The sequence below is a fragment of the Dipteris shenzhenensis genome, chromosome 32 (assembly GCF_047967505.1).
Source record: "Dipteris shenzhenensis isolate YYH24624 ecotype China chromosome 32, Dip_SZ_1.0, whole genome shotgun sequence".
Classification (NCBI taxonomy): Eukaryota; Viridiplantae; Streptophyta; class Polypodiopsida; order Gleicheniales; family Dipteridaceae; genus Dipteris; species Dipteris shenzhenensis.
The window spans coordinates 16,527,919-16,552,433 of NC_141627.1; the positions used below are offsets into that span (position 1 = coordinate 16,527,919).

Genomic DNA, 24,515 nt, shown 5'->3' on the forward strand with positions numbered 1-24,515 from the left:
TGCCCCAGCTCATGTGCCCTCAAGAAGGGTCTAGCGCCAGACATTAATGCTGGACAGGGTTGAGGCTGCCCTAAACTAGTTCAACAAGCAGATATGTGTTCTGAGCCAATCTGCTGCCCACATGGCAGCCCTAAAACCAGCCCCCTTTTTCCCATCCTATATTGTACGTCATCCTCCCCCATGTCCTCCTCATATGGGGATTCACAAGCGGGAAGGTGACCCTAATATCCCAACAGTCTCCAGTTCCACAAAACAGCATCATGGCAATCCTAAGCAGCCTATGCCCTGACAACAATCCCAGCCACTACAAACAGTATGAATCAAATCCAACCAAAGGTGAGCCAAAATTCTACAATTTATTGATGATTTTAAGTAAAGTTCCTTACCACATTCGAAAGGTGCAAAAAAGCTGGCATACATGCTTGCAGCCAAACTGCCAATAAGCTCCACACAGTATTGAGGCATATCCTCATACAGCCTACCATTATTCACCAAGCTTGGCTAGCCCAGGATGGTGCTGCACTATAACAGAACTTTGAATTGCCATCTTCATTCTGTTTCTTCATCAACACTTTTGATTAAGTAAATAAAGATACAAGTAGAAAGTTCAGCTTAAGACCAGAAACAACCTAAGGTCAATGAAGGAATTAGAAAAAGCAACTTTCCTTGGTTCCACAATGATCAAAGAAAGAGGTAAGAAATGAACCGCGTGTCCTATGCATACAGGCCAAAGATACCACTCTGCAGCTGGCTTAACGCGCACACTACCCAGCAATTGTAGTAACCAAAATACAGACTCTTACAAGACCCGAATATATCCACGACAAAAAATCAAGCCTTGCATTGAATTTAACTCTTCTAAGATCACCATCACCAATGCAATATGGATGAAAAGGAAACTTAATTCCATTAATCACAGGACTTCTAGACCTGAGAACGGCCAATATCACCTCACAAGCATGCAAGACTGTACTCTACAGGCCTGCAAAGATACTTCAGGCAAATCCCAGAATCAAAAGACCATCAGTGTCAAGCTCCTCATCACAGGAAACTCCAATACCCAGACAGACCACAGAGGAAAGGATTACTGCTACAGATTGCAGGGTTTGTCACCAATAACCCCACAGGAACACTTTCCATCCTTGTATTTATGGATGCGACTCACATCCCTGCAAATAATTATTCTTTGTTCTATATTTGATATAAGAGCAATGGCCTTGTGGCAATGATCACAAGCCTTCAAATTTTTCACAACATGTATGGGTGTCCCCACAGGTGTATTGATTAGGGCACAAGCAATAGCCAGCAATTCACTTCCTGTGCCCACATAGTCCATCTTCCTTTTCATCTTCACATATTTCCTGGAGAACATGGTCCAAATGGAGCACATTTCCTTGCTCTTGCATTTTAAAAGAAAGATTTTTTAATTTTGCAGATATGTATTTGTTTTGGGGATGTCTCCTATCCCCCGCGACAAATGTATGCACCATTCCACTAAGATCAAACCACCAACTCTTTCCTGGCTTTCTCCATGCCTGCGCTTTCTCTCTCATAACCTGGATCTTGTGATGGTCCTCATGCATGTGAGCATCTGCATATATGTTCGCCATCAAGACATACGCTGCAGGAAGCTTTTCATCTAATCTTACAGCATTTTCAAAGGCATGCCTTCCAAGTTCTACGTTCTTCCATTTTCGGCAAGCACCCAACACAGATGACCACACAACCGTATCAGGTTGGAAAGGCATTTTCTCAACCATGGCCATTGCCTCATCCAGCTGGCCTGCACGGGCAAGAAGATCAATCATGCAAGTATAGTGCTCAATACCTGGGAGAATGCCGCAGCCTTTCCTCATAGTCTGGAAGTACATCTGGCCCCTGCCCAATAGACCTACACGACTACATGCAATGAGAACACTAAGAAATGTGATCCCATCTGGCTGTATGCCTTCCTCCAGCATTCTCTCAAACAAATGAAACACAAGTTTACTCTCTCCCTGGCGGCTATATCCTGCAATTAATGCACTCCATGCTACAACATCCCTTGTGGTCAGTGCATTGAACAACTCTTGGGCATCAACCATGCTCCCACATTTAGCATACATGTCAATAAGACTACTTGCCACAATTCCAATCGTCTCAAAACCAACCCTTCTAATTTGAGAATGGAGTTCCTTTCCAAATTCCAGAGCTGCTGTGTTGCCACATGCTTTCAAGATGGCAACAAAGGTCAAGCAATTTGGTGACAGACCTTCCTCTTTCATTTGTGCATAGAGTGTGAAAGCCTCTTTGCTTTCTTCTTTCACAGCATATGCCAGGATCATGGCATTAAATGAAACAATATCATGATAAGGCAAGCCATCAAAGACGCACCGTGCATCCTCCATGCTCCCACATTTTGCATACATATCAACCAAGGTGTTTCCTACAAATACATCTGACTCAAAGCCACCCTTGACTACTTGAGACTGGACAGTTCTACCTTTCTCAAGGCATCCCATTTTTGTAAATTTCCCATCAGCTTGCTTCCCCTCTTCCAATGTTGTCAGGATACTGCAAGCCTTTAATGCACCAACAAAGGTTCGATCATCTGGGGTGACATGTTTCTGATGCATCCATATATAAAAATCCAAAGCCAGTGCACCCTCTTCCTGCTTGGCATATCCCAAGATCATGGTAGTCCACGAGAACACATCACGATGAGCCAATTCAACAAAAACACGCTTTGCATCGTCCATGCTCCCACATTTCACATACATATCCAACAAGCTGTTACCAACAAATACATCTGACTGAAAGACACTCTTCACTAATTGGGAGTGGATGGCTCTACCTTTCTCCAAGCATCCTGTGTCTATTGGTTTCCCATCAACCCGCTTCCCCTCTTCTAGTGCTGCCAGGCTACTACAAGCTTTCAATGTGCCGACAAACGTTCGGTCATTTGGTGGAACACCTTCCTGATGCATCTTTGCATAGGTTTCCAAAGCCTGCGCTCCGTCTTCCTGCTTGGCATAACCCATGATCATGGCAGTCCATGTAACCACATCACGATGAGGCAGTTTATGAAAGACACAACGTGCATCCTCCATACTCGTACACCTGATGTACATATCCACCAAGGTGTTTCCCACGAACAGATCTGACTCAAAGCCAGTCTTCACAGCTTGAGAGTGGATGACTCTACCTTTCTCCAGGCTTACAGCTTTCACAACTTTCTTGTCAACTTGCTTCCCTTCTTCCAAAGTTTCTAGGCTACTGCAAGCCTTCACTGCGCCAACAAAGGTTCGGTCACTCGGATGGACGCCCTCCTGGTGCATCCGTGCATACAATTCCAAAGCCTGAGAACCCTCTTCTTGCTTGGCATAGCCCAGGATCATAATGTTCCATGACAAAACATTGCGCTCTGGCATGTTGTCAAACACATGGCGAGCATCCACCATGCTCCCACGCTTTACATACATATGTATCAACTTGTTTGTTTTGGATACTGGAAGCTCCATTAAAAGTTTCACCGTAAGAGCATAAATTCCTTGACCTGAATCAGCTGAGGCAACCAAGTGTGGGCTGCATTTCCGAGAGAAATACCTCGGATTCCAGAAAGGGGAGTCTACTAAAAGAGGAATGATGTATAGATTCTGGTAATGGAGAGAAGACGATAAACCGGCGCCAAACCACACGCTTTGGATGAAGGCCCTGACAGCCCAAGAAGCGTTTATTGTGAAATGATTGGGAGGAGGTATAGCAGCAGATCGTTAGGGGTCGGAGCCGAGCACATACTCTTTCTAAAGCCATGCTGAAGGACCAGAAGGCAGAGGATGAGCGAACGAAGGGGCCTCGTAGTAATACTGTTCAACTAGATCCGGGAGGCAACTGTATTGAGCTAGAATATATAGAAATGAATTTAGTGCTATTTCTTAGAAATTTTTTAATAATATTTTCCATTTTGTCTTAATTTTTACAGTAAATTTATAACTTAGATTTATGTAAAATTGCAATTTGAGAAGTATTAATTAAGATATGAAGAAGAGCACTATAATAGTAGAAATATTTGAAATACACTACAATATTATTATAAGACTAACAATACATGAATATTTATCTTATATACTTAAAATTAGTTTTTTTTGGAGTTTTTATAAATGGAGTTATATGTCACTAAAACCATGATGTTTTTAAAAGCATGAATTAATAATAGTTCATACATGAATTATTCTATGTGTATTGAAAAAAAGTCGTAATGCTTTGAAAATGGAAAGAATTGAGTAATATATGCTGTGAATTAAGAGTCATTCAAGAGTAAGACTTAACTAGAGTTTGAAATAGGAAGTCCTTTACATGTATTGAAAATGGGCTTCTATGACACTTGTAATAGCGCCATTTGTAGCTCCGATTGTGAGATCTATATTTTTTGTGATCATCACTTTCACTCCTATTGCTATTTGTTGTATGGAGTGGAAATCTGGATCCATTATCCATTCTTGTAATTCTAAGATTTGATCTACATTGGATGTCACAATGACGCTTTTAATTTGATGCTCATTGAATTTCTTATGTAGTATGAGCTCATTATAGTATCGTGTGTCTTTTTTATGGGTGCACAGTATAGTTGTGTCCTTGTCAATGAAATCGTTTGCTTCACTATCACTTATGATTAAATTACCTAGGTAATACTGAATCTCTTCTACCATTGGTTCTTATCCTAATTATGTTTAAGAATTCTATGTATGTTGGATCTTCTAGGTGACGTATTGATGTGTGAAGGAATGAAAAGGTTGCAGTTGTCCAAAAACCCGAGTTTCCAATATAGCATTTTCTACAAAATTCATTTTCTTGCACCTTGCATTTACATTGCATTTACATACTGGAGGCAACTGGGACATATCTCTGAATAAGAGCATCTTTTTATTTTCAAAACGCTGCAAGATTGTTTGCTTGCAAGTTTTGCACAGTTGTCTGATTACTGTGTTTAATGTTTGGCATGTCATCATTGAGATCTCATCAATTATTATGATTTCTGCATTTTGCAATTCTATGTATCGTTCATCTGATACTGGTAAGGAGGCACGAAACATATCGTGTCTCTTTGGTAGAGCAAACTGATAATGGATAGTAGTTGCTAATCAACTTAGTCTCATTGCAGCTGCTCCTGTTGTTGCTGCTAGAACAATGGATTTTCCATGTTTTACATAATTATAAGTAATGTACTTGATCATAATTGTCTTTCTTGAATCATGAGTACCACAAATGACATGAAGTCCTGTGAGTGATTCATTAATCTTTTCATAAATTTCTTATTGTTCAGAAGAAAGAGTTGCATTTTTGAAGCCCTTGAACTCGTTCATCATTTGAAGTAATTTTGTGCGTGCTGTATTATGTATATTGGTATCTTCATGAAGGTCGGTTGAAGCTATGAAGGAGTTTTGAATAACACGTAATGGGCTTTTTTGGAGTATCATGTTTATTAGTTGGTGGCGATTTTGATCAATTAGCAAGCGTACTTTGCAATATTGATCGATAAGAGATTCGATGTCTTCTTTTGTTTTTACGAGGTCTCCGATATGGCATTCTAAGAAGTAAGATTTTGTATGATTGTTTTCAGAAATGAGCTCATTCTCATTTCTTAAATTTACGTTCTTTAGTTGAAAGTTGTAAAAAAATCCTTCAAAATGATGAGCAGGGTAGTAATCTATGAAACGTACAATCCGCGTTGATGGATATACATAATTTCCGAGAATCTACGATAGTTATGTTATCTTTGTTTGTTTTCTTTGACTTTTGGACAGTGTATTTTTTCCAAAATTTATAGAAGGTCAAGTTCTCCATGACACTTGGACGACCGCAATATGTATCTATAGGATGCATTACAGAAACACAATGTTCACGTAGGTATTTTTGGCGCATAGATGGGGGAGAGGAGCTAATGAAATGCACAGATTCGCTTCTTTGAATGGTAGATATTTGTAAGCATGACAATGATGTCTCTGTTGGAGATGTTGGCTTTGAAAGAATGTATGTAGATATCATTTTTAATTTAATTGGATCTAGATTATCTAGTCCTAGAAGTTTCGCATCACCAGGATTCAAGTTCATGTGTCCCATGGGTTCGGTTTTCATAGCATATTTTAGAAGGTAATATGATAGGCCTGTGTTGGTTATTTTTTGAATATTCATATGTGCTTGCCACAATAGTAATATTCATGCATGGTATGGAACAACATTATGATGTTCTAGGGATGGACGGAAGTTGATCCATTTTTGTGTGAGAGGATCTATAGTAGGTTTAGTCTCTAAATGTATTGAATATGGAAATCCGTATTTGCATTTGTGGTTTGTGCTTGAGTCAAATAGATTGCATGTTGGCCTACATGTGTGGATTTGTTTTCTCTTTACCATATAGTTAAGCTTTCTTTGAATTGAATTCTCTAGCCAGTTATTAAAATCATTCATGTAAGGGATATGTGCATCTATCTGGTTTAATACGATATCTATGTCTTGCTCATCTATCCATAGCATCATGTGTACATGCATAGATCCTCGATTTTGTACCTCATATCTTATGATGTGATGGTTGACTCTACCTAGTAGTCCTTTATCACACAAAATATATCTTGCTAAGAATTGTTGCAGTCTAACATGAAAGAGCACTGTGCATTCAACTGGGCAATCTCTCCATGTGAAGTTTTTATTGAATTGTTTAGCAATGGTTTCTATTTGATTGATTTCACACCATCTCGTGGTTGATACCTCATTTGCAGTAAGTGTAAGGAATATGTTGGGAAGGCCCCATGTGTCAACCATTGCCATTAGATCTTTCAAGTTTCTTCGGAGCCATGAAGGAGATCCAAGAATAGAACTTCGTATCTAAAACTTAAGAATACATCTAATTATCTCTTGTTCAGATATTCTTGGATCTTGTCATCTTTGTTGGTCAATATCTCTTTGTAATACTGTAGTTTGAGTAGAGTTTGCAATTATAATAGATTGATGTATTTGGTACATCAATAACAACAAGTATGGTTTGTAAAGAGTGAACATAGAGAACAATGTTAATATTCTCATTTTTTTATATACATTGAAGAACATCTTGCCATCATGAGCACCATATCCACCAAAAGGATAGAAGAATGGGAATAATGCATACTCTAGTGTTAATTTGTCACATTGTGACAGACCTCCCATAGATGTTATGAGCTGATGCTCAATAATTCTTGTTGAATCACGAAGTACAATTGTACCAACTTCATGTGATGTATTTTTTTTTAATTGATGAGTTGTAGGTAGCATGTTGATTTGTTCTAGTAATGACAAGTAGTTGTCCTCGTAATGACAAGTAGTTGTCCTCATGTGCAATTTTCATAAGATCGAATGGTGAGTCAGTAGAGTAATTTGAATGTAGCATATAGCATTTTGAATATAGAACATGGTAAATAGCTCTTTCTTTTCGCACATAGGAGTTTGTGTTTAGCATATATTTTTATGCATATATTTTGTAGCTATTTGAATTTGGGATATAGCAGTTTTCAACACTTTGTATATACTTGGTCGCAATTTGAATTTGAGATATAGCACTCTGAATTTTGTACATAGCATTTTTCATTTAGAATTAGCACTTAGCATTGATCAACTAGCATTTTTGCATTTAGCATATAGCACTTTGTATCCAACACATAAACAAATAAACTTAACCACACATGCATGTGGGGGGAGAGTCAACACATTTCCTCTCCAAAAATTATAAGACCAAGGAACGTGCCTTTCCTTGGGTTCATATCATTTTGCATTTTGCACATAGTATTTTGCATATAGTATGTAGCAATTTGAGTTTGGGATATAGAACATAGCACTTTGCATTTTACACATGGTACTTTGTTTTTAGAGTTGTATGATTTTGTATTTTGTACATAGTATTTTGCATTTAGCACATAGCATTGAGCAACTAGCATTTTTGCATTTAGCACATAGCACTTTTTATCAAACACATAAATTGATAAACTTAACCACACATTCATATGGGGGGAGAGTCGGGACATTTCCTCTCCAAAAATTATAAGACCAAGGAACGTGCCCTTCCTTGGGTTCATATCATTTTGCATTTTGCACTTAGTATTTTGCATTTTGCACTTAGTGAGTTTGTGATATAGAACATAGCATTTTGCATTTTGCACATGGTACTTTGCATTTAGGAATGTATGAATTTGTATCTTGCACATAGTATTTTGCATATAACATGTAGCAATTTGAGCTTGGGATATAGAACTTTGCATTTAGTATATAGCAATTTTCATTTAGGTATTAGTGTTAAAATGGCTAACATGCCATATCAACATTTTGGGTAGTCGTTGTTCTAGGTATATGTGCATTGAGCTATATGGTGCATTGTCTTGTATGGTTTCAAGCTTGTAGAATAGTAGCTAGGAATGAGGAGGAGCTTTCCTACACCTAGGTTAGACGGGCACCATAAGAGTGGGCTTGTGAGGAATGAATGCTTTTGTCCTTTTGAAATCCTGTATGATGAGATCCATTTGGTGAGGGATACGAAATCAAATTTTGGCAAGTACAAGGGGAATTGTGAGTGGTCCAAGGTTGCAAAGGAGGTGCTTAAGGAGCTACAAACTGGAAACCCTTGTCATATACATATAATGGATTGGCACCATCAAATTGGGTTTGCAAGGAATTATGACTGCTATTTTGAAAGCTTGAATTAGGAGATGCTTGTTTAGTTCTGAGAGTGAGCATGTGCATCGATACATGAACTGTTGGTAAGCTGAAAGGAAAGAGTAGAGTGGACACAAACTCAGAATACTTGCATTACTTGCTTGTAGAATGAAGAAGAGTGAGGTCCTTAAGTAGGCACCTCATACATGCTCACTGACATCACTGATGACTTCAGAGCTCCACAATCATCTCCTCAATCTGCTCCTAGATTCTCTCAATCATCCTATGTGGCTCTCCACCACCTAACTGTGCTTGTGGGCACCTAACTGTGCCTCTAGCACTCACACATAGAAACATAAGGTGTGCCTGAGGCATACACCTTGAGATATCCCATCAAACCCCCCCTCAAGGGAATGCCTCAGGCTATGTCAAGGATACATCTAGTCTCATAGTTTCTCATGCCATCTCATGGTGGTCAAGGATAAATCTATGGCCATGTTCTCATGCTAGCAAGGGTTCCCACGGGTGTAAGGTAAACAAAAGGGATACAAAAAGACCTTCCAATGGTTATCTCCCCTGCATGTACATGCACACAATGTCTGCAGGAGGTACCATGGAACAAAACATACACATGGCCTACATCATAAGGTAACCAGAGGTGTTTACAAAACACACAAAACACAATAGTTTATTTCATTCATTTTGGAGGACTATCCAGGCTGAGTACCTTGACATAAAGAGAGATCTGGAGCATACATAGAGATGATTTAAAATGTATAATCTTCAAAGGATGCCTCATCTTGTGGAGGCTCATCAACTGAAAGTAGATTTGCATTTTATGTCTCTTTGCTTTGGCTTTGCAAAACTTCTCATTATGGTTGTTCTTGCCACAGTGCTTGCATGGATTAATTTTGAAGCAGTCCTTTGAAAGGTGATTTGTCTTTCCACAGTGATTGCAAGGGGTATACTTGCCCTTCTGGACTTTTACATCATAAACAGTGTCATTGCCTTTCCTGAGCTCCATATGCCTTTCTTCTTCTTGGAGAGCAGAGATAATACCTTCAAGATTAGGATTAGGAAGATTTTTCAAAGTGGTAACTATGTGATCATACTCTTTAGGCATACTCTTAAGTAACACTGCCATAGCATCATCTGGAGTAATAGGAGAGTTGATAGAAGCTAATTGAGTCATAAGACTCTGCATATAGTTGACATGAGCTGCTAAAGTAGTACCACTAGCCATCTTCAATTCAAAGAAAGAGATTTTAAGTGATAGTTTAGAGATGTGAGAGCTAGCACCAAAAATCATGTCAAGCTTCTGCCAAGCTTCTGAAGGAGACTCCAAGTCAGAAATATGGTGAATATAATCATCTCCTAAAGCAAGAGCAATGATACCATATGCTTTTTCTTCTCTAGCTGGATCCCTTGCCGGTCGTGTCGGAGTTGAGGATTCTCCAGCATTAGAGGCCGTAGAAGAAGCGGTAGGAGTAGGTTTGACAAGTCCCCATAAGTTCTCCCTCATCAATGCAAATTTCACCTTCATCTGCCATGTGTGGAAGCCCTTTCCATTGAACTTCTCTAGATTCAATAGGGTAGCCATGAGAGGGTCTAACCCAAATATTGGGCAGTGTCTTCCTCTCTTACAAGGCAAAAAATAACTGAAAAACTTCCAAAATATGAGCACTTGATGTAGCAAAGACTAGTAACCAATATTCAATCAATGATGCTTCTTCTTACATGCTTCATAGAAGTGGCTAAAATGAATACTTTCCAATCAAAGCCAGGTCTAGCAATTCAAAACAAAACTGAAGCCACACTTGTACTGAAGTTATTGAAAGATTCAAAAAACCAGAAATGCTAGAGTAGCATTTTATGTGGCATCATCTTCAAAAACTTGTCCAAAACTGTCAAAACTAAAAGGCTGAACTTGGAGGGCTTGTAGCTCACTCTTCAAAGCAAAGGAAAAGGGGGCTTTTAAGGCAAAAGAGAGCTATTATACCACAGAAGATTCTCTGGGAAGAAGAGGCGCAAAAAGGCGTCAGAACTCCATAGCTTGCCTTTCCAACGTCGACTGGTTTTTCTCTGTTTTCAGCTTGAATAAGCAACCATTGCTGCTCAGATTTCAGCACAGGATAGCCCAAGGCATGGAGAATCTACCCCTAAAAGGAATTAGAGGAAGATAAGGTGTGCTGAGAGAAAACGCAGAAGGAAGAATCGACGAAAATCGTGTAATGGCAACGAAACGGGCGCGGTTTTCTTTGATTCCTCTCAGCCAGAGGTTCGCCCCTTAAGGTGGATCTCCAGTAGGAAGGACGTGGGAAATGGCTGAGAACCGGAGGAGAACAAGCTTAAGCAAGCTTTGGGAAGAAGAGGGAGAGATGGTGAAGAAGAAGATGAAGAAGAAGATGATGATGTGGCAAAAATGGGCTCAAGGGGGATCAAAGGGCTCTGATACCATGTTGGTAAGCTGAAAGGAAAGAGTAGAGTGGACACAAACTCAGAATACTTGCATTACTTGCTTGTAGAATGAAGAAGAGTGAGGTCCTTAAGTAGGCACCTCATACATGCTCACTGACATCACTGATGACTTCAGAGCTCCACAATCATATCCTCAATCTGCTCCTAGATTCTCTCAATCATCCTATGTGGCTCTCCACCACCTAACTGTGCTTGTGGGCACCTAACTGTGCCTCTAGCACTCACACATAGAAACATAAGGTGTGCCTGAGGCATACACCTTGAGATATCCCATCATGAACATGCATGGATATCTGGATAACAGATTTTTGAGTAACCTTCTTGTTGAAATGTATGGAAAATGTGAAAGCTTGGAGTAAGCACAAGCTATGTTCAACAAAATACTCCTAGAGTATTATGATTGCTACGTAAGCCAAGAATGATTTTGGCTAAGAAGCTTTACAATTGTTTAGCTAAGAAGCTTTCCTACACCTAGGTTAGACAGGCACCATAAGAGTTTGTTTGTGAGGAATGAATGCTTTCGTCCTCTTGAAATCTTGTATGATGAGATCCATTGGGTGAGGGATACGAAATCAAATTTTAGCAAGTACGAGGGGAATTGTGAGTGGAAGGTTCATTGCACTCCATATCCCATATCCAGCAAATAATATATTCACTTCAAGTTGTTTGCTTTCAAGTCACTACTCACCAACTCAAGACAACTTCTAGGCCATGGTCAGGTCCTTCCTTGCCTTTTTCTAGATGTATATAAGCCCCTCTTGGATCTTTTCGATCCCTACTATAGACATCTTCAACTAACTTGGCTAGACAACATGTGTGGCTCAAGTTGATAGCCAAGTCTAGTCAAAACCACTAGCCACACACTACCTTTATACAGCCCTTCATAATGCCTATGTCAGCCAAAATGCTTCTCATACAAGACCTTTAGTCCTCTCATACCTACACCAATCACCATGAACATATACCACATTGCCATTCCATGCTAATTCTAATTTCACGCAAGATTCTCTCCCTAATATCATTCTTGTTAGGAGGCTCATATGTGGAGATGCTACTATGATATTCTAACATTCAAATATATACACAGATGTAGAATTGAGGACAAATTTCAGAGCATAGGCCCAACTAGTTTACTATAGAGATGAGAGGTCCATCAGATGCCCCTTTCATGACACAAGTATTGTAGACACCACTTCCTCTACAAACAACCACTTCTTGCAAACGACCTCCATTAATGATCCTCATTTGGAGATACTACTGTGATATTCTAACATTCAAATATATACACAAATGCAGAATTTAGGATAAAATTTCAGAAAATAGGCCCATCTAGTCTACTATAGAGATGAAAGGTCCATCAGATGTCCCTTTCATGACACAAGTAGACACCACTTCTTACAAATGGCCACTTCTTGCAAACGACCTCCATTAATGATCCTCGTACTGCATGAAGAGGGAAAAGCTATGAAAGGAAGCATTAGCCTAGTTTCTATATACAAGGAAACATCTACTATAGCTTCTAATATCTACAATTAGTGTAGGCTTCAGCCACAAGCGAAGTCCTTGCAACTTAATGATCTCTAATCTGAATTTAACCATCACTTGACAATCGCTTTAGCCCCTACCCAAGTCCAAGCAACTCAATTATCTCTAATCCTACTTTAACCATCACTTAACAATATCTTTGAAAGCTGCAATTCATAAAAGATAGACAACAATAATAAGTCTCACGATTGCCACAAGAACTAAATGCAAGAAAGATACGAGTAGCAACGACACGTTCTACAACATTTCTAGAAGTCCCAAAAATGTGGCTTGAGAGAGTATTGACGACATAGTCTTGGATGTCCTTATTCATACTAGGCTAGAAAATCTATCTTTTTAGAAGAAGATAATTCTTTGGATTCCCTTGATGTCCCACACTCAGATTATCATGAAACTCATATAACAGTTGGCACCTAGTGTCGTTATTATCCGATACATTTACTATGTTTACATTTTCAACTTCTGTCCTTGTTTTGCACTAACTATAGGTGCTTTACCAACAAAAGGCTCAATTACTTCATCTTGGAAAGCGTTGCTACTCTGACCAACATTTGGTGCTTGTTGAGCAATGCTAACTATTGGTGTTGAAATTGTAGGATGGTCATCATCAACGATGAAACCTCAACTAGGACCCTTTTATTAGTTTTCAGATTTTGGAGTGAAGGTGATCATGTTCAACATCTACCTTTCAAGGATAGGAGAAATTCATTATGAAACTGAGCTTATTTACCATGGGCATCCAACTCAATGCATTGGCTACCACATTATTGCACAACCAATTAATACTCTCTTCATCAAAGAGAATCTGAACTAAGCATAGTACAAATAGTGCCTCCCTGCTTTCAAAGCATGGATAATGGCACAAGGTTCTTTCTCATATGTTGAAGAGGTTGTAGTTTCTTGCTATCAAAAGCAATCGGTTGTCTATGGACCATCCTGGAACCATATCTTTACCACTTGCATCAATTTCAAGTATGAAAGGTTAATTGAGATCAACTACTTTGAAAACTGGGGCAGTGGTTATTAACAACTTAATAAGCTAAAAACTTTTCAGCCTTCTCAAATCCGGATAAAGGTACTTCTCTTTATCTTCAGTTGATCCATCATTGGTATTGTAATTTTGGCATTATCCTTGACAAATCTTCGGTAATAGCCCAAGAGATCAATGAATATTTGAAGCTCTTATAGCGGGTCTGACTAAGCCATTCCAGAATAGCCTAACCTTCTTTGGAGATAGTATGATCCAGATACATGACTTCGCACTTAGATTGTTTGGCATGCAACTTATGTCTGCTAAGCAACTTGAAGACTAACGTCAAGTATTTGAAATACTCATGCTTAGTGTTATGATTTCACCTGAATATGATCTTTACAAAAGAAATCACAAGTAGATTGTTTGGCATACAACTTACGTTGCCTAAGCGAGTTGAAAACTGCTCCAATGCTCATGCTTAGTGACATTGAAAGGAGAATATCATGGAGAAAGGCTTACTTAAATATGGTCCAAGCACACTACTCATTAAAGTCGTGAACATAGCAGGAGCATTAGTTAGCTAAAAATGCATTACTCTAAACTGGTAATGACCTTTATCGATTCTAAAGCCAATTTCGGGTACACCATCAGGATGAATCTTTACTTGATTGTAATTTTTTTCCCTAAAATAGCCCCGTCCTAAGAGCCAGGATCAATGCACAAGCCAATCCACCGCCAAGGTTGTGGTGCCACATCTATGCCGTTGGTGGGCATGATGAAAATAGTTGCATCTTCAACATGGGCAACAACTTGCCCCGCCCTCAACAATACCAATCAACATCTATCCCAGTGTATAGGCAGCCATCAACACTTACACAAGCACCCCCATCTTTGAGGCTAAATCATGTTCCCATCCGGACCCAAGTCCCGCAATTACTTAGAAATCCAAATCCATGACCATATCCAAGAGCACCAAATCTAGCTCCTCCGTCAGTTCCAATACAAAAACCGCAAGCCGAGGAAGTGGATTCACAATTCAAGTATGAAGTTGAGTACCGAGTGGACTATCTAGAAGGAGCAGAAGATTTAGTACATGTTTATGTGAATCAAGTTCTCTACCCAACACATATCGAGCGCCAATCAAGGGCTACGGTTGTGGAGAAAATCACTGAATCGTAGAGTGCCCTCATCGTGGTAGCCCTGCTACTTTCCAACCACTCTACAGAGATTGTGGCATTGGCCATGCTTGTATGGATTGTCCTATGAAAAATCCCATGAAGTATGCACGTCGAATAGTCAAGACACTAGAAAGCATTCCACCTTACTTCTAACCATATAATTTTGATATAGTTGGACTTTCCAAGAAACCATATTGCAATAGAAAACTCCTCAAAGCTATTCACTATGGAACTTTTACTATATTCAATGTAACTCACTTTAAAGTAGCCAGGGCAATCATCAAGTGAACAAACCCTAGCTTTCTTTGCATTTTTTTGTTTTGGCAATAGCTTTTGGTAATTTCCTTCTTCCAAGATCTATAAAAAGACACTTTCTCCTAACTAGGCATTATACCTGAAAAATGATAAATATGTATTCCATATTTAGTAGATGGCAATTCATTGCAAACCCTCACTAGGTGCAACAGAACATGTAAGAAATGTCCCAAAATGTCTTCATTTAGAAAAAATAACAAAAACAAAAACAGTATGGCCAATTTAGCTGAAGTGAAAAGTGTTGAACTTGCAAATAATTGGAGCCATCAATAGATGTAACAACTAGAAAGCTAAGTCCCAATATATATTCTCAGAATGGGGAAGATGACTCGCAACAAACCATGTCCAGCGTTGGCAATGAAACGGGATTGCCCCTTCCTAAGGAAGACTTGACGGCTCGAGAAACTCAAGAACTACAGGCAAGCTTACTGGGAAGAAGAGTACAATCAAGGAAAAAGAGAAAGACAAGCCAACCCCCTCTGTACCGACCATCCCAGAGGAGGAGGATCCTAGATAGGATCTAGACACCCCCCTCGAGACCCCCATGCCTATGACCTAAGAGATCCAAGCTCCAACAAAAACTCAATTGGTGGAGGAAAGAACTACAATGCCCCTGAGTTCAGTGCCATCTCACCATACATGTCACGACAAACTTATAAGGAGGGTGCAAAATGTTAGATGGAAATAGCACCACCTCATAAAGGTAAGGTCACAGTTTTCCTCAATGAAGATCTCCACATGGAATCCATCGATTGGCTTTCCTCACATGCACTTAGGATTTCTTCCTGATCCTCGACCCCCTACAGTTTTCTTAGAAAACTAGATTATAAATATCTAGGGTAGAAGAGGGATGGTAGTTACGAGTGTCAGATTTCTAAGAAGGGGATCCTATTTCTTCCTATTTAAACAAGAGGAGATGGATTACAACGCCCTTCATCCAGCTCTCTGGTCTATCAGAAACCAACCACTCTACTGGGAATACTATTTTGAAGACTTCAGTCTTGATAGGTCCATTGCCATACCTGTCTGGGTAGAATTCCCTAATCTTCGTTTCTCTCTTGTGCCTCAAGCAAATAGGCTTTGCAGTAGTCTAGGGGAAGTGATAGAGTCGAAAAGGAATAGCTCATCAACGCAAGAGGGAACACACAAGTGTGCATCAAGATTGGTGTGGTTGATGACTTGCCAAACACCCTGGTGATTGTTGCAAGGCTTCAAATCCTTTAGCTTTACGTCACCAAGGTTTCTCAAATGATATTCATTGTTGCTGAGCCACTATTCACAATGGCTCCTGGAATTTTCTACTTCTTAATAAATTTTGTAGTGTTTATCAAGACTGCCTCATCAACTACAAGAATTTCAATCATTGGAATGGTAATCAACAAATCTAGAATGGCTGCACTCTACTTAGTGAAAAACTTTCGATAGCAAGGGGCCAATTGCAAGAGGTCAATCATTGTTAATCTTACCTTCATATTTCAAAGCACCTACTAGACTTCAGAGACCTAAAAACCTCATCCCAACACTTCAACTCAAATTTGGACTCTAGTGTGCTTTATGAAGCTTCTCCAAGTTTGGTAACAGAAAGATCAGCTATAGAGCCTTGTCCTTCAAGTCATTATCCAATTTTGATGCCACCTAGATCTACTCCTTCCAGTTGATGTCTCTGGTTGGAGGCCCATACTTTCTCAGAACTAGTCATTGGTCTTTAAGATCGAGAGACAATGTTGATTTCAACTTCTTTTGACAACTCTATGAAACTTGCGTGGCATTTTGGGTCGATCTATCATCTCTCAATGTTTCTTTAAAGCATCTTGATATGTTCTAGCCATAGCTTGTATGCTATCTTGGTATGACCATCTTCCTCATAGACAAGGCATCTTAAGCTTAGTGGGCCTCCATCTTGGTACTAACCTTTGTCTCCTCTACCTTTGCCTCTTCCTTAACCTTGCTTGGGCCTTGGTGGGTGCTCATCTTTGAGCTGGGCTTCCTTAGTAACCTAGTTGACATCTGTTCTACATTTATTCACACCAACACTCCAAGTGAACCATGCCCAAACCTGGTACACATATATAGTACTTGGTTCTACACTCCTCTTGGTGTGCCCATGATGTGAGCACTTGTCACTTTTCATTGTTTGTGTGTCTACCTCAAATATCCATTTTCTGCAGTGCCTTCTTAAGTTTGGAGGTGAGTGTATCCTCCATAGTTGTAGTTCAGGCATCTTTAGCCTTGCTCTCACTTTTCTTCTTTGCTTCAACTTCGTTCAGGAGACTTAGCAAGAAGAGTTTGTGTCTTGGGTCCTCCAATATTGCAAGGATGTGAGGTGACTTCAATAAGTCTCTCAAATGGTATGAAGTGTCAATATCATCGATGTGCATTGCTCCCACCACATCCTCCATGAAGTTCCTAAAGAAGAGAAAAATTAATTTGTTAAAAGAACAAAATAAGATCATGGATGTTGCATAGTAGAATGTTTTATGGGAAGACTTACACCTCCTCTTTTGAGAGCCAATAACTATTTCTAGTCCATTCATAGGCTGGACATATCTTTTACTATCCTTGAACCCAAAAGGTGTTCTACACTCATCGTATCATCTTCTACCATTACTTTTCTAAGGATGCTTGAATATGAAAACATATAGATCTTTCCAAAGACACTTTTCTCTCATTCCTTCTCCAAGGACTCTTGAATATGGGAATGTATAGATCTTTCTAAATACCTTTTTGTCTCATCTAAGTTTGAGAGTGACTCATGCAATCCCACTCAGTCCAAGGCTAGTGTCTTTGTTTTATCATGGACATCCCTATTCTCTAGCCAAAGTTATTTTGTGGATTGAACCTATGAGTTATTCTTCTTGGAGTCCCCTCAATTCTCTTATGTGCATACTCATTGTTTGTGCATGGACTAATCAATTGAAATAACCAAGAAATCTAGCATTCACATACCCATTTTTTGTGCATGGACTAATCAATGCAATAATTAAGCAATAAGCAAGCAATCTAGCATTTCCATCCCCAACAAAGTGAACCAAATCATGCATTGTATGAATTGAAAGGGTGTCTTGTGTGGAAAGGTATGTGTGATACAAGATGAATCCCATGAAAAGGTGATTATTTTTCTTTTCTTGCAAATGAATCTTGTGGCATTTGATGTTACCAACTCTCCTACCCCCAAACATTGTGGGCTCACATATAAAGCCTCCAACTATAAGTGCAAATCATACTTTCTTGAGACGTTTTGAATGACACCATGAGTAGGTAGAAAGGATAGAGACACAAAAGAGGGCCTTGATTTGGAAATGAATAGAGGAAATTGAAGACAAGAATGGGATAGATGAGTTTGAGATAGGAAATAGAGGTGGAAAGGAGGAAAGCAATAGGCCAAGGCTAGAGGCAATACATATGAGGAAGAGGTCAAGGCTACAGCCAGCACATCAGAGGGAGGAGGAAAGGAGAAAAGTAATAGGTCAAGCCTAGAGGAACCACATAGAAGAGAATAGGAAGGAGCATATGAATCAAAGGATGGAGGAGGAGGAGAAGGAGAAATCACATGGGGGGAGAGAGGAGGTTGACACATGTGGAGGAGCATGCAAATGGAGGAGGAGGAGGAGGAGGAGGAGGTGTGCAGTACGAGGGAGGAGGAGGAAGATTTTGAAATGGAGAGTGTGAATAGAGGGAGGAGGAGGAGGCATCTAGCAAGTGGGAGGAGGAGGAGGAGGATCTTTACAACAAGGAGAATGAGGAAGAAGAGGACTAGGAGGGACAAGGAGGATGAGGGATGAGTACGAAGAGGAGTAGTAGGAGGCATGTGGTAGGAAGTAGGAGGATTGTGGAGGGAGGGAGGGAGAAATTCAAGTTTTGGAATTTGAAAATTTGAAATTGGAAGGATTGACACCCAATGTGTAAACCTGATAGGTAGTGGCCTTGATAGTATGCATAACACACCTAGGCAAGAGCGTTAAGCATCCTTGGGACCCCATTAGGAGACTTGAATTAATCCACTAATCTTCCCCTATTCCATTCATTTATGAGGCCTTTTGAAGATGCCATTTGTCCCCTAATGGGTGCCATAGGTTGTGCATATGAGGAATATCTTATATACCCCATATTCCTAGTTTATGGAATGAACTACATTCTTTTGATTGAGGTGAAAATTTTGGCACTCAAAACCACCCTTAAGCGTAGTTGATTTTGGCCAATCAAGTACAGGATTTATTAGATTTTGGCCTTAGGCAACCGAAGAGAACAAGCTTAGTTGAATGTCCTTGCTCAAAAGAAGTGATAAAAGAAGTATCATGATGGGAAAGCTTTTGATTTTCATTTCAATGAAAGAGACCTACACCTCTTCTTTGATTTATGCCATGATTATTCCATACTAAATTTCAATGTCTCTTGCAAGGACAAATGAAAATAGTCAATGTGGCTAGGAATAATACTATCCAACTAATGCAACATGGTGGAGAGCTTTCCACAAAAAGTAATCTAGATAAGATCAAACCCTTTCAATCTCAGCCAGTGCAGCCCTAAGGATCTAAACTAGATAGGTTTCTATCATTTTTCCAAACCATTGTGTACAATTTTTCATTTTCAGGTATTTTGGTCTAGATATCATTTTTTAATTGAGTGTTTTGCTTTTAACTATATGTGAGCATAGAAGCTCAACTGGAATCTCCCTTTTCTATTTATGTGATTCCATTAAAATAGTACAACTCTATTATGTCTTTTGATGGTGCATCCCATTGATCTCAAAGTGAACACTTGATAGTTATAGTGTTGTCCGCATAGAGAGGAAACAACACAGTTGGATCCCATGTAGGTCAAGATTGTACAAACAATATGGCTACATGGAAAGCACTATTAGAAGGGTTGTACTTGGCATCTTATAGCTTGAGATACTTGGAGACTCCATGTGGGTCATCTCACAAATACATACACACACATGCATGCACATGCACATGTGCAAACACAACACACACAAATGCATGCAAGAATGCACCATACACATGCACGTCTATGCACGTGTGTGTGTGTGCATGCATGCACGCATGCATGCATGTGTGTGTTGTGCATGTGTGTGTGTGTGTGTGTGTGTGTGTGTGTGTTTTGACCCAAATGACCACGATAGCATAGGTAAGCCTTGGGTGACCAAGGAGCTAGTTGCAATCAAGTTACTGAGGTGGTAGTTACCATCAACCATTAAGCAACTTGGCAAATAGCGAACAAATACTTTGTTGGTGCAGCATAATAAGGCACTGAGACAAATCAAGGGTTGGTAGGAGTAGATGCAGTCAAGCCAACATCTCCAACACCCTTAAAAAAAAAAAAGATTTATATTATAAACAGTTCATACGATATACATTTATGCTCCAAAAAAAACAATTATATTAGCAAGCCTGCACATCTTAAATCATCTAGATGATACCTTGCAACTAAATCAATCTGAGTTAGTCTCATAATAGATGGATCCATTGAAGTGGCATTCATGGTTGAAGTTCTGGTGGTGCTCTAGTTCTTGGTTCTTGATCTTCACGAAGAGCTGCTCAAGGTCGCTATCATATATTCGCTGTGATGCCTACTAACCACTCAGCAAAAATATATTCAACATCAGTATGCTTATCATTAAATTGAAATTCATTCCTAGAAATCCACACAAACCATAATGCATGTGCCAGTACGACTACCCAATGTGAGTGTTTGACTTTAGATGCATCCCCAAGAAGAATTGCTTTCCAATCGACTGGCTCGCCTAATTGTATTTGCATTTTCTTCTAGGCTTTCCTAGTAGATGATGGGGATGCTACGAATCAGTAAAAAATGTCTTCTTGAGTTCTCGGATGGCATTGGCACTTGCCATCCCCTTTTCCAATCATAAGGCTCCTTGCATTTGTCCAGACAACCTTCAACATAACCAGCCAGTGCAAGGTTGACATCTTCTTCGGAATAGCTTTGGTTCAAATATAATGAAATCTCTTATTCTACCAAAGTGTAGAGTCGGAGGTGTTCCACTGTCGAGAATTTAGTGCAGGCATTATATCTTCAATAGAGCCATAGGGTGTAGGAACCAAAAGCAAATGGGGGGAGTGTATCCAGCCAAACTCTAAGGCATAGTTAAGCACTAAGGGACCTTCCACTATGTGTCGCCTTCCTAAAGAGCTAGTCTAACACTAACAAACATTACATCTTGATTGGTAAGTCTAAATTCTCGTCTAATTTCTAGCAAGGACTTCCATCTAAAATGATCCCTTTGCCATAGCTAACCCCAAGATTGGATGCCCTTGTTGAAAAGGGAGCAGGCTCTAATAAAATTTGTATTATGCTAAGTAAAGCATTTTTGTAACCCCCCCATAGAAAGGATCTGCATTTGGTGATAAGCTTATCCAACCCCTCTTGACTTGGATGCCAATGAGACAAGTAGAAAATGGTAATTGGATATAGGCAATGGTTGAGTATCATCCTTCTTCCCACCAAGTTTGAGTGAAATCCTCTCCACTTTTCCAGCTGCATGCTATACCTATTAAGTACCCAATCCCATCGATCGTTCATAGACACCTCAAAGCCCATGGGTATGCCAAGCAGTCTGAACACAGTGCCTTTTTGGATCAGTTGTTGATAGCCCAGGTGATCTAGCTCAACTTGAACTTTTCCATGAGAGTGTAATAACCTATTTTGTTATGATTGATGAGTGAGCCAAATGCTAGGCAATAAGTTTCCAAGCATTCCATAACTTCACTCACATCACGAATGGAGTTTCTAGGCATAAGATTGGTGTCATTTGCAAATTGTTGCATAACCATCTTCTTACCATTAGGCAACTCAAGTCCTTTGACTGAGCCCTCAAACCTTTTTGCAATGAGCAACCAGCCCAACATGTCCACAGTTATAGCATATACGAGAGGGGCAATGGGGTAGCCTTGCCTAATGGATCCTTTCAATTGGAACGGTGAAGACATCTCACCATTAATGCACACCTTGGCTACGACATTGGAGAGTAGCAGTTTAACCACAATGATGAAATTCAGTCCTAGTAGTAAGGCATAAACTCGTAGTAGAATGGGTTGTTGTTACTGTGGTTACTCTTGAGTTATTGCTCAGTTTTGACATAGACTTCATGTTGTCTAGAGTTGAGGTGAGAGATTTGAGCACATTTACTTGCTAAATAGAGCACATTATCACTTTTTGTAGGTACAGCTATTGTAACGGACTATAAGACCTCTTTTGGTGAATCAAGTTATCTTTCCTAACACTCTTTCCCTTCTCATTGGCAAACCAAGTTAAGTAGATGCTTTTTTTTCTACTACAAGCACAAGATGTTAGGCCCTCTAAGGAGTGCAAAGATAGGGTATCTTGGTATCACAAACACTAGGTCAAGCACCAAATGCTAGTCAACCAAGGGGTGAGGGAAAAAGATTGTCAATATTAGATGATCGTAATGGGATATGTTGTAAAAATAGTGAAAGAATTGAGTAAAATGAGTGTTATTAGACACTAACCCTTAAGAGAGAAAATTCACCAAGAGCATCAATTCATGGTAATGTGCAATGAGTTGCAATAGTTATTTGGAGTGCATATTATTACAAGCAAGTGATCTAACTATCAGAAGAAGACCTATAGCTTATCAAGACTATGTACCCTCCATCAATGAATCAAGAGTCATGGGGATCTTGGAGGAATGCCGATGCAGCCCTCTAGTCTAGTTTACTTATTTTATGAGGGCAATGCAAACACGAATAGGCCACAAGTTTCACACAAGTGGCTTGCGGAATTGTTACAATCATGAATCCACCAAGAAGAGAGGTAAGGGCAATGCAAGCACGAACAATCCACAAGTTTCACACAAGTGGCTTGCAAAGTTGTTACAATCATGAATCCACCAAGAAGAGAGGGAAAGGGAAAGGGGAGATGAGAAGGAGAAAGGGGGAGGGGGAGATAATGAGCAAAAGGAGGTGAAGGGGGATGAGTGGCATTCACAAGAGGCAAGAGAAAGAGAAACCAAGACACAACTCATAAAGAATATAGAGCTTGTATTCCATCAAAACTTGCATACAATATTGAAGAGCAAAGTCAAGCTTTTGGCCTTTTATACATTCCACCTTCTGAATGGAGGTCCAACCCTATTCTCTCTCTACCCCTCTCTTTCTTCATTCCTTACAATCATATTGGGCCCATCTGGCTCCAAGAAACAATCCTAGCTCTACAGTCTTCCCATCATCCATCAAATGACATTGTGAACCAATGTGATTAACATGCCCCCCTTCTTATTTTTGATCCAATCACATGGATTGCACAAAGCTTATTGTGGTTGGAGTGTTGTCAAATGAAGATGATTGTGGCTACACACTTGGTTGAACCTTCCTTGGTCACATTGTGTCAAAGGTTGTCAATGGATGAATTGTTATTGGTAGCATTGATATCACATCTGGTGATGTGTTGCTTCCATCATTGGATTTTATTGTAATTGGCATTGCATGGCATGAGCGATTGCAATGGCTAGATCTTGTGTGGATGGATTGGAATTTAGTACTTGTGATGTTTTAGAGAAAGAATTAGAAAAAGAGAAATCTAAGGTGTAAGTTAGTGAGAAGAAGGTGTTAGTAGGGGTTGGTGGAAGATCCTAGTGGTGTTAGTGTTAGCAAAGTTAAATGTATTATCATGATCCTCCTTTAGTGGCATATTTGATTTAAGTGGGAATTATATTAGATTCTCATCAAAGTATGTTTTTGATTTGAGTGGGACTTATATTGGATTCTCATCAGAGTGTCTTTGACATGGCATGCTTGTAAGTCTGCAATTCCACATGGCATTTTGTCTTGGTTCTCTGCATAGAGGTCTTTCTAAATCCATTTTATGGATTACATTTCATTGAGGGATCTTCTTGGAAGTTTCTTTGAGCCCAATAAGGTTGTGGGTGACCCAGAGGTCTATTTTTCTGAGTTATCAAATTTATAGGAGTCTGATAATACACCATGCAAACTCCTAAAATGAGGACCATGAATGAATAGGTTTATAGTATCTTGGATTCTAAGGAAAGTCCTCTAAGTTAAAACGAATATTACATCAGCTCCTATGGAGTACTTTTCCATAGTCACACTTGACTAAAATAATAATCTCCAAAACAAGATATACCAGAAATATAATTTTTGTAATATCCCTCTTGCTTGAATTGCAACTGATCTCAGTTGAGTGTTTAATTATAGGAACTGATGAGGTCTAGAAAAGTTCGAAAGAACCACTCAGGCATCCATTGAACATCATCTCTCGGATGATTCTTTAAGTTGAGCAAATATTAAGTATAGACATTTCCTTTTTGGATCAAGCCTTGTTGATGATCAATAATGCATCCAGGTTCTAGTATTTGTTCTTCATCAACCATC

General features: G+C 39.5%; 1 protein-coding gene across 1 annotated transcript; it reads right to left on the reverse strand.

Annotated features, from left to right (window-relative positions):
* Window positions 1–1,310: 1,310 nt before the first annotated feature.
* On the reverse strand, window positions 1,311–3,500 carry LOC147880367 (pentatricopeptide repeat-containing protein At1g15510, chloroplastic-like). Its single transcript, XM_087370596.1, has 2 exons — window positions 2,483–3,500; window positions 1,311–2,299 (listed from the first exon to the last, which is right to left on the reverse strand). The coding sequence occupies exons 1-2, from the start codon at window positions 3,498–3,500 to the stop codon at window positions 1,311–1,313; spliced, it is 2,007 nt and encodes a 668-aa protein (XP_087226722.1).
* Window positions 3,501–24,515: the final 21,015 nt, after the last annotated feature.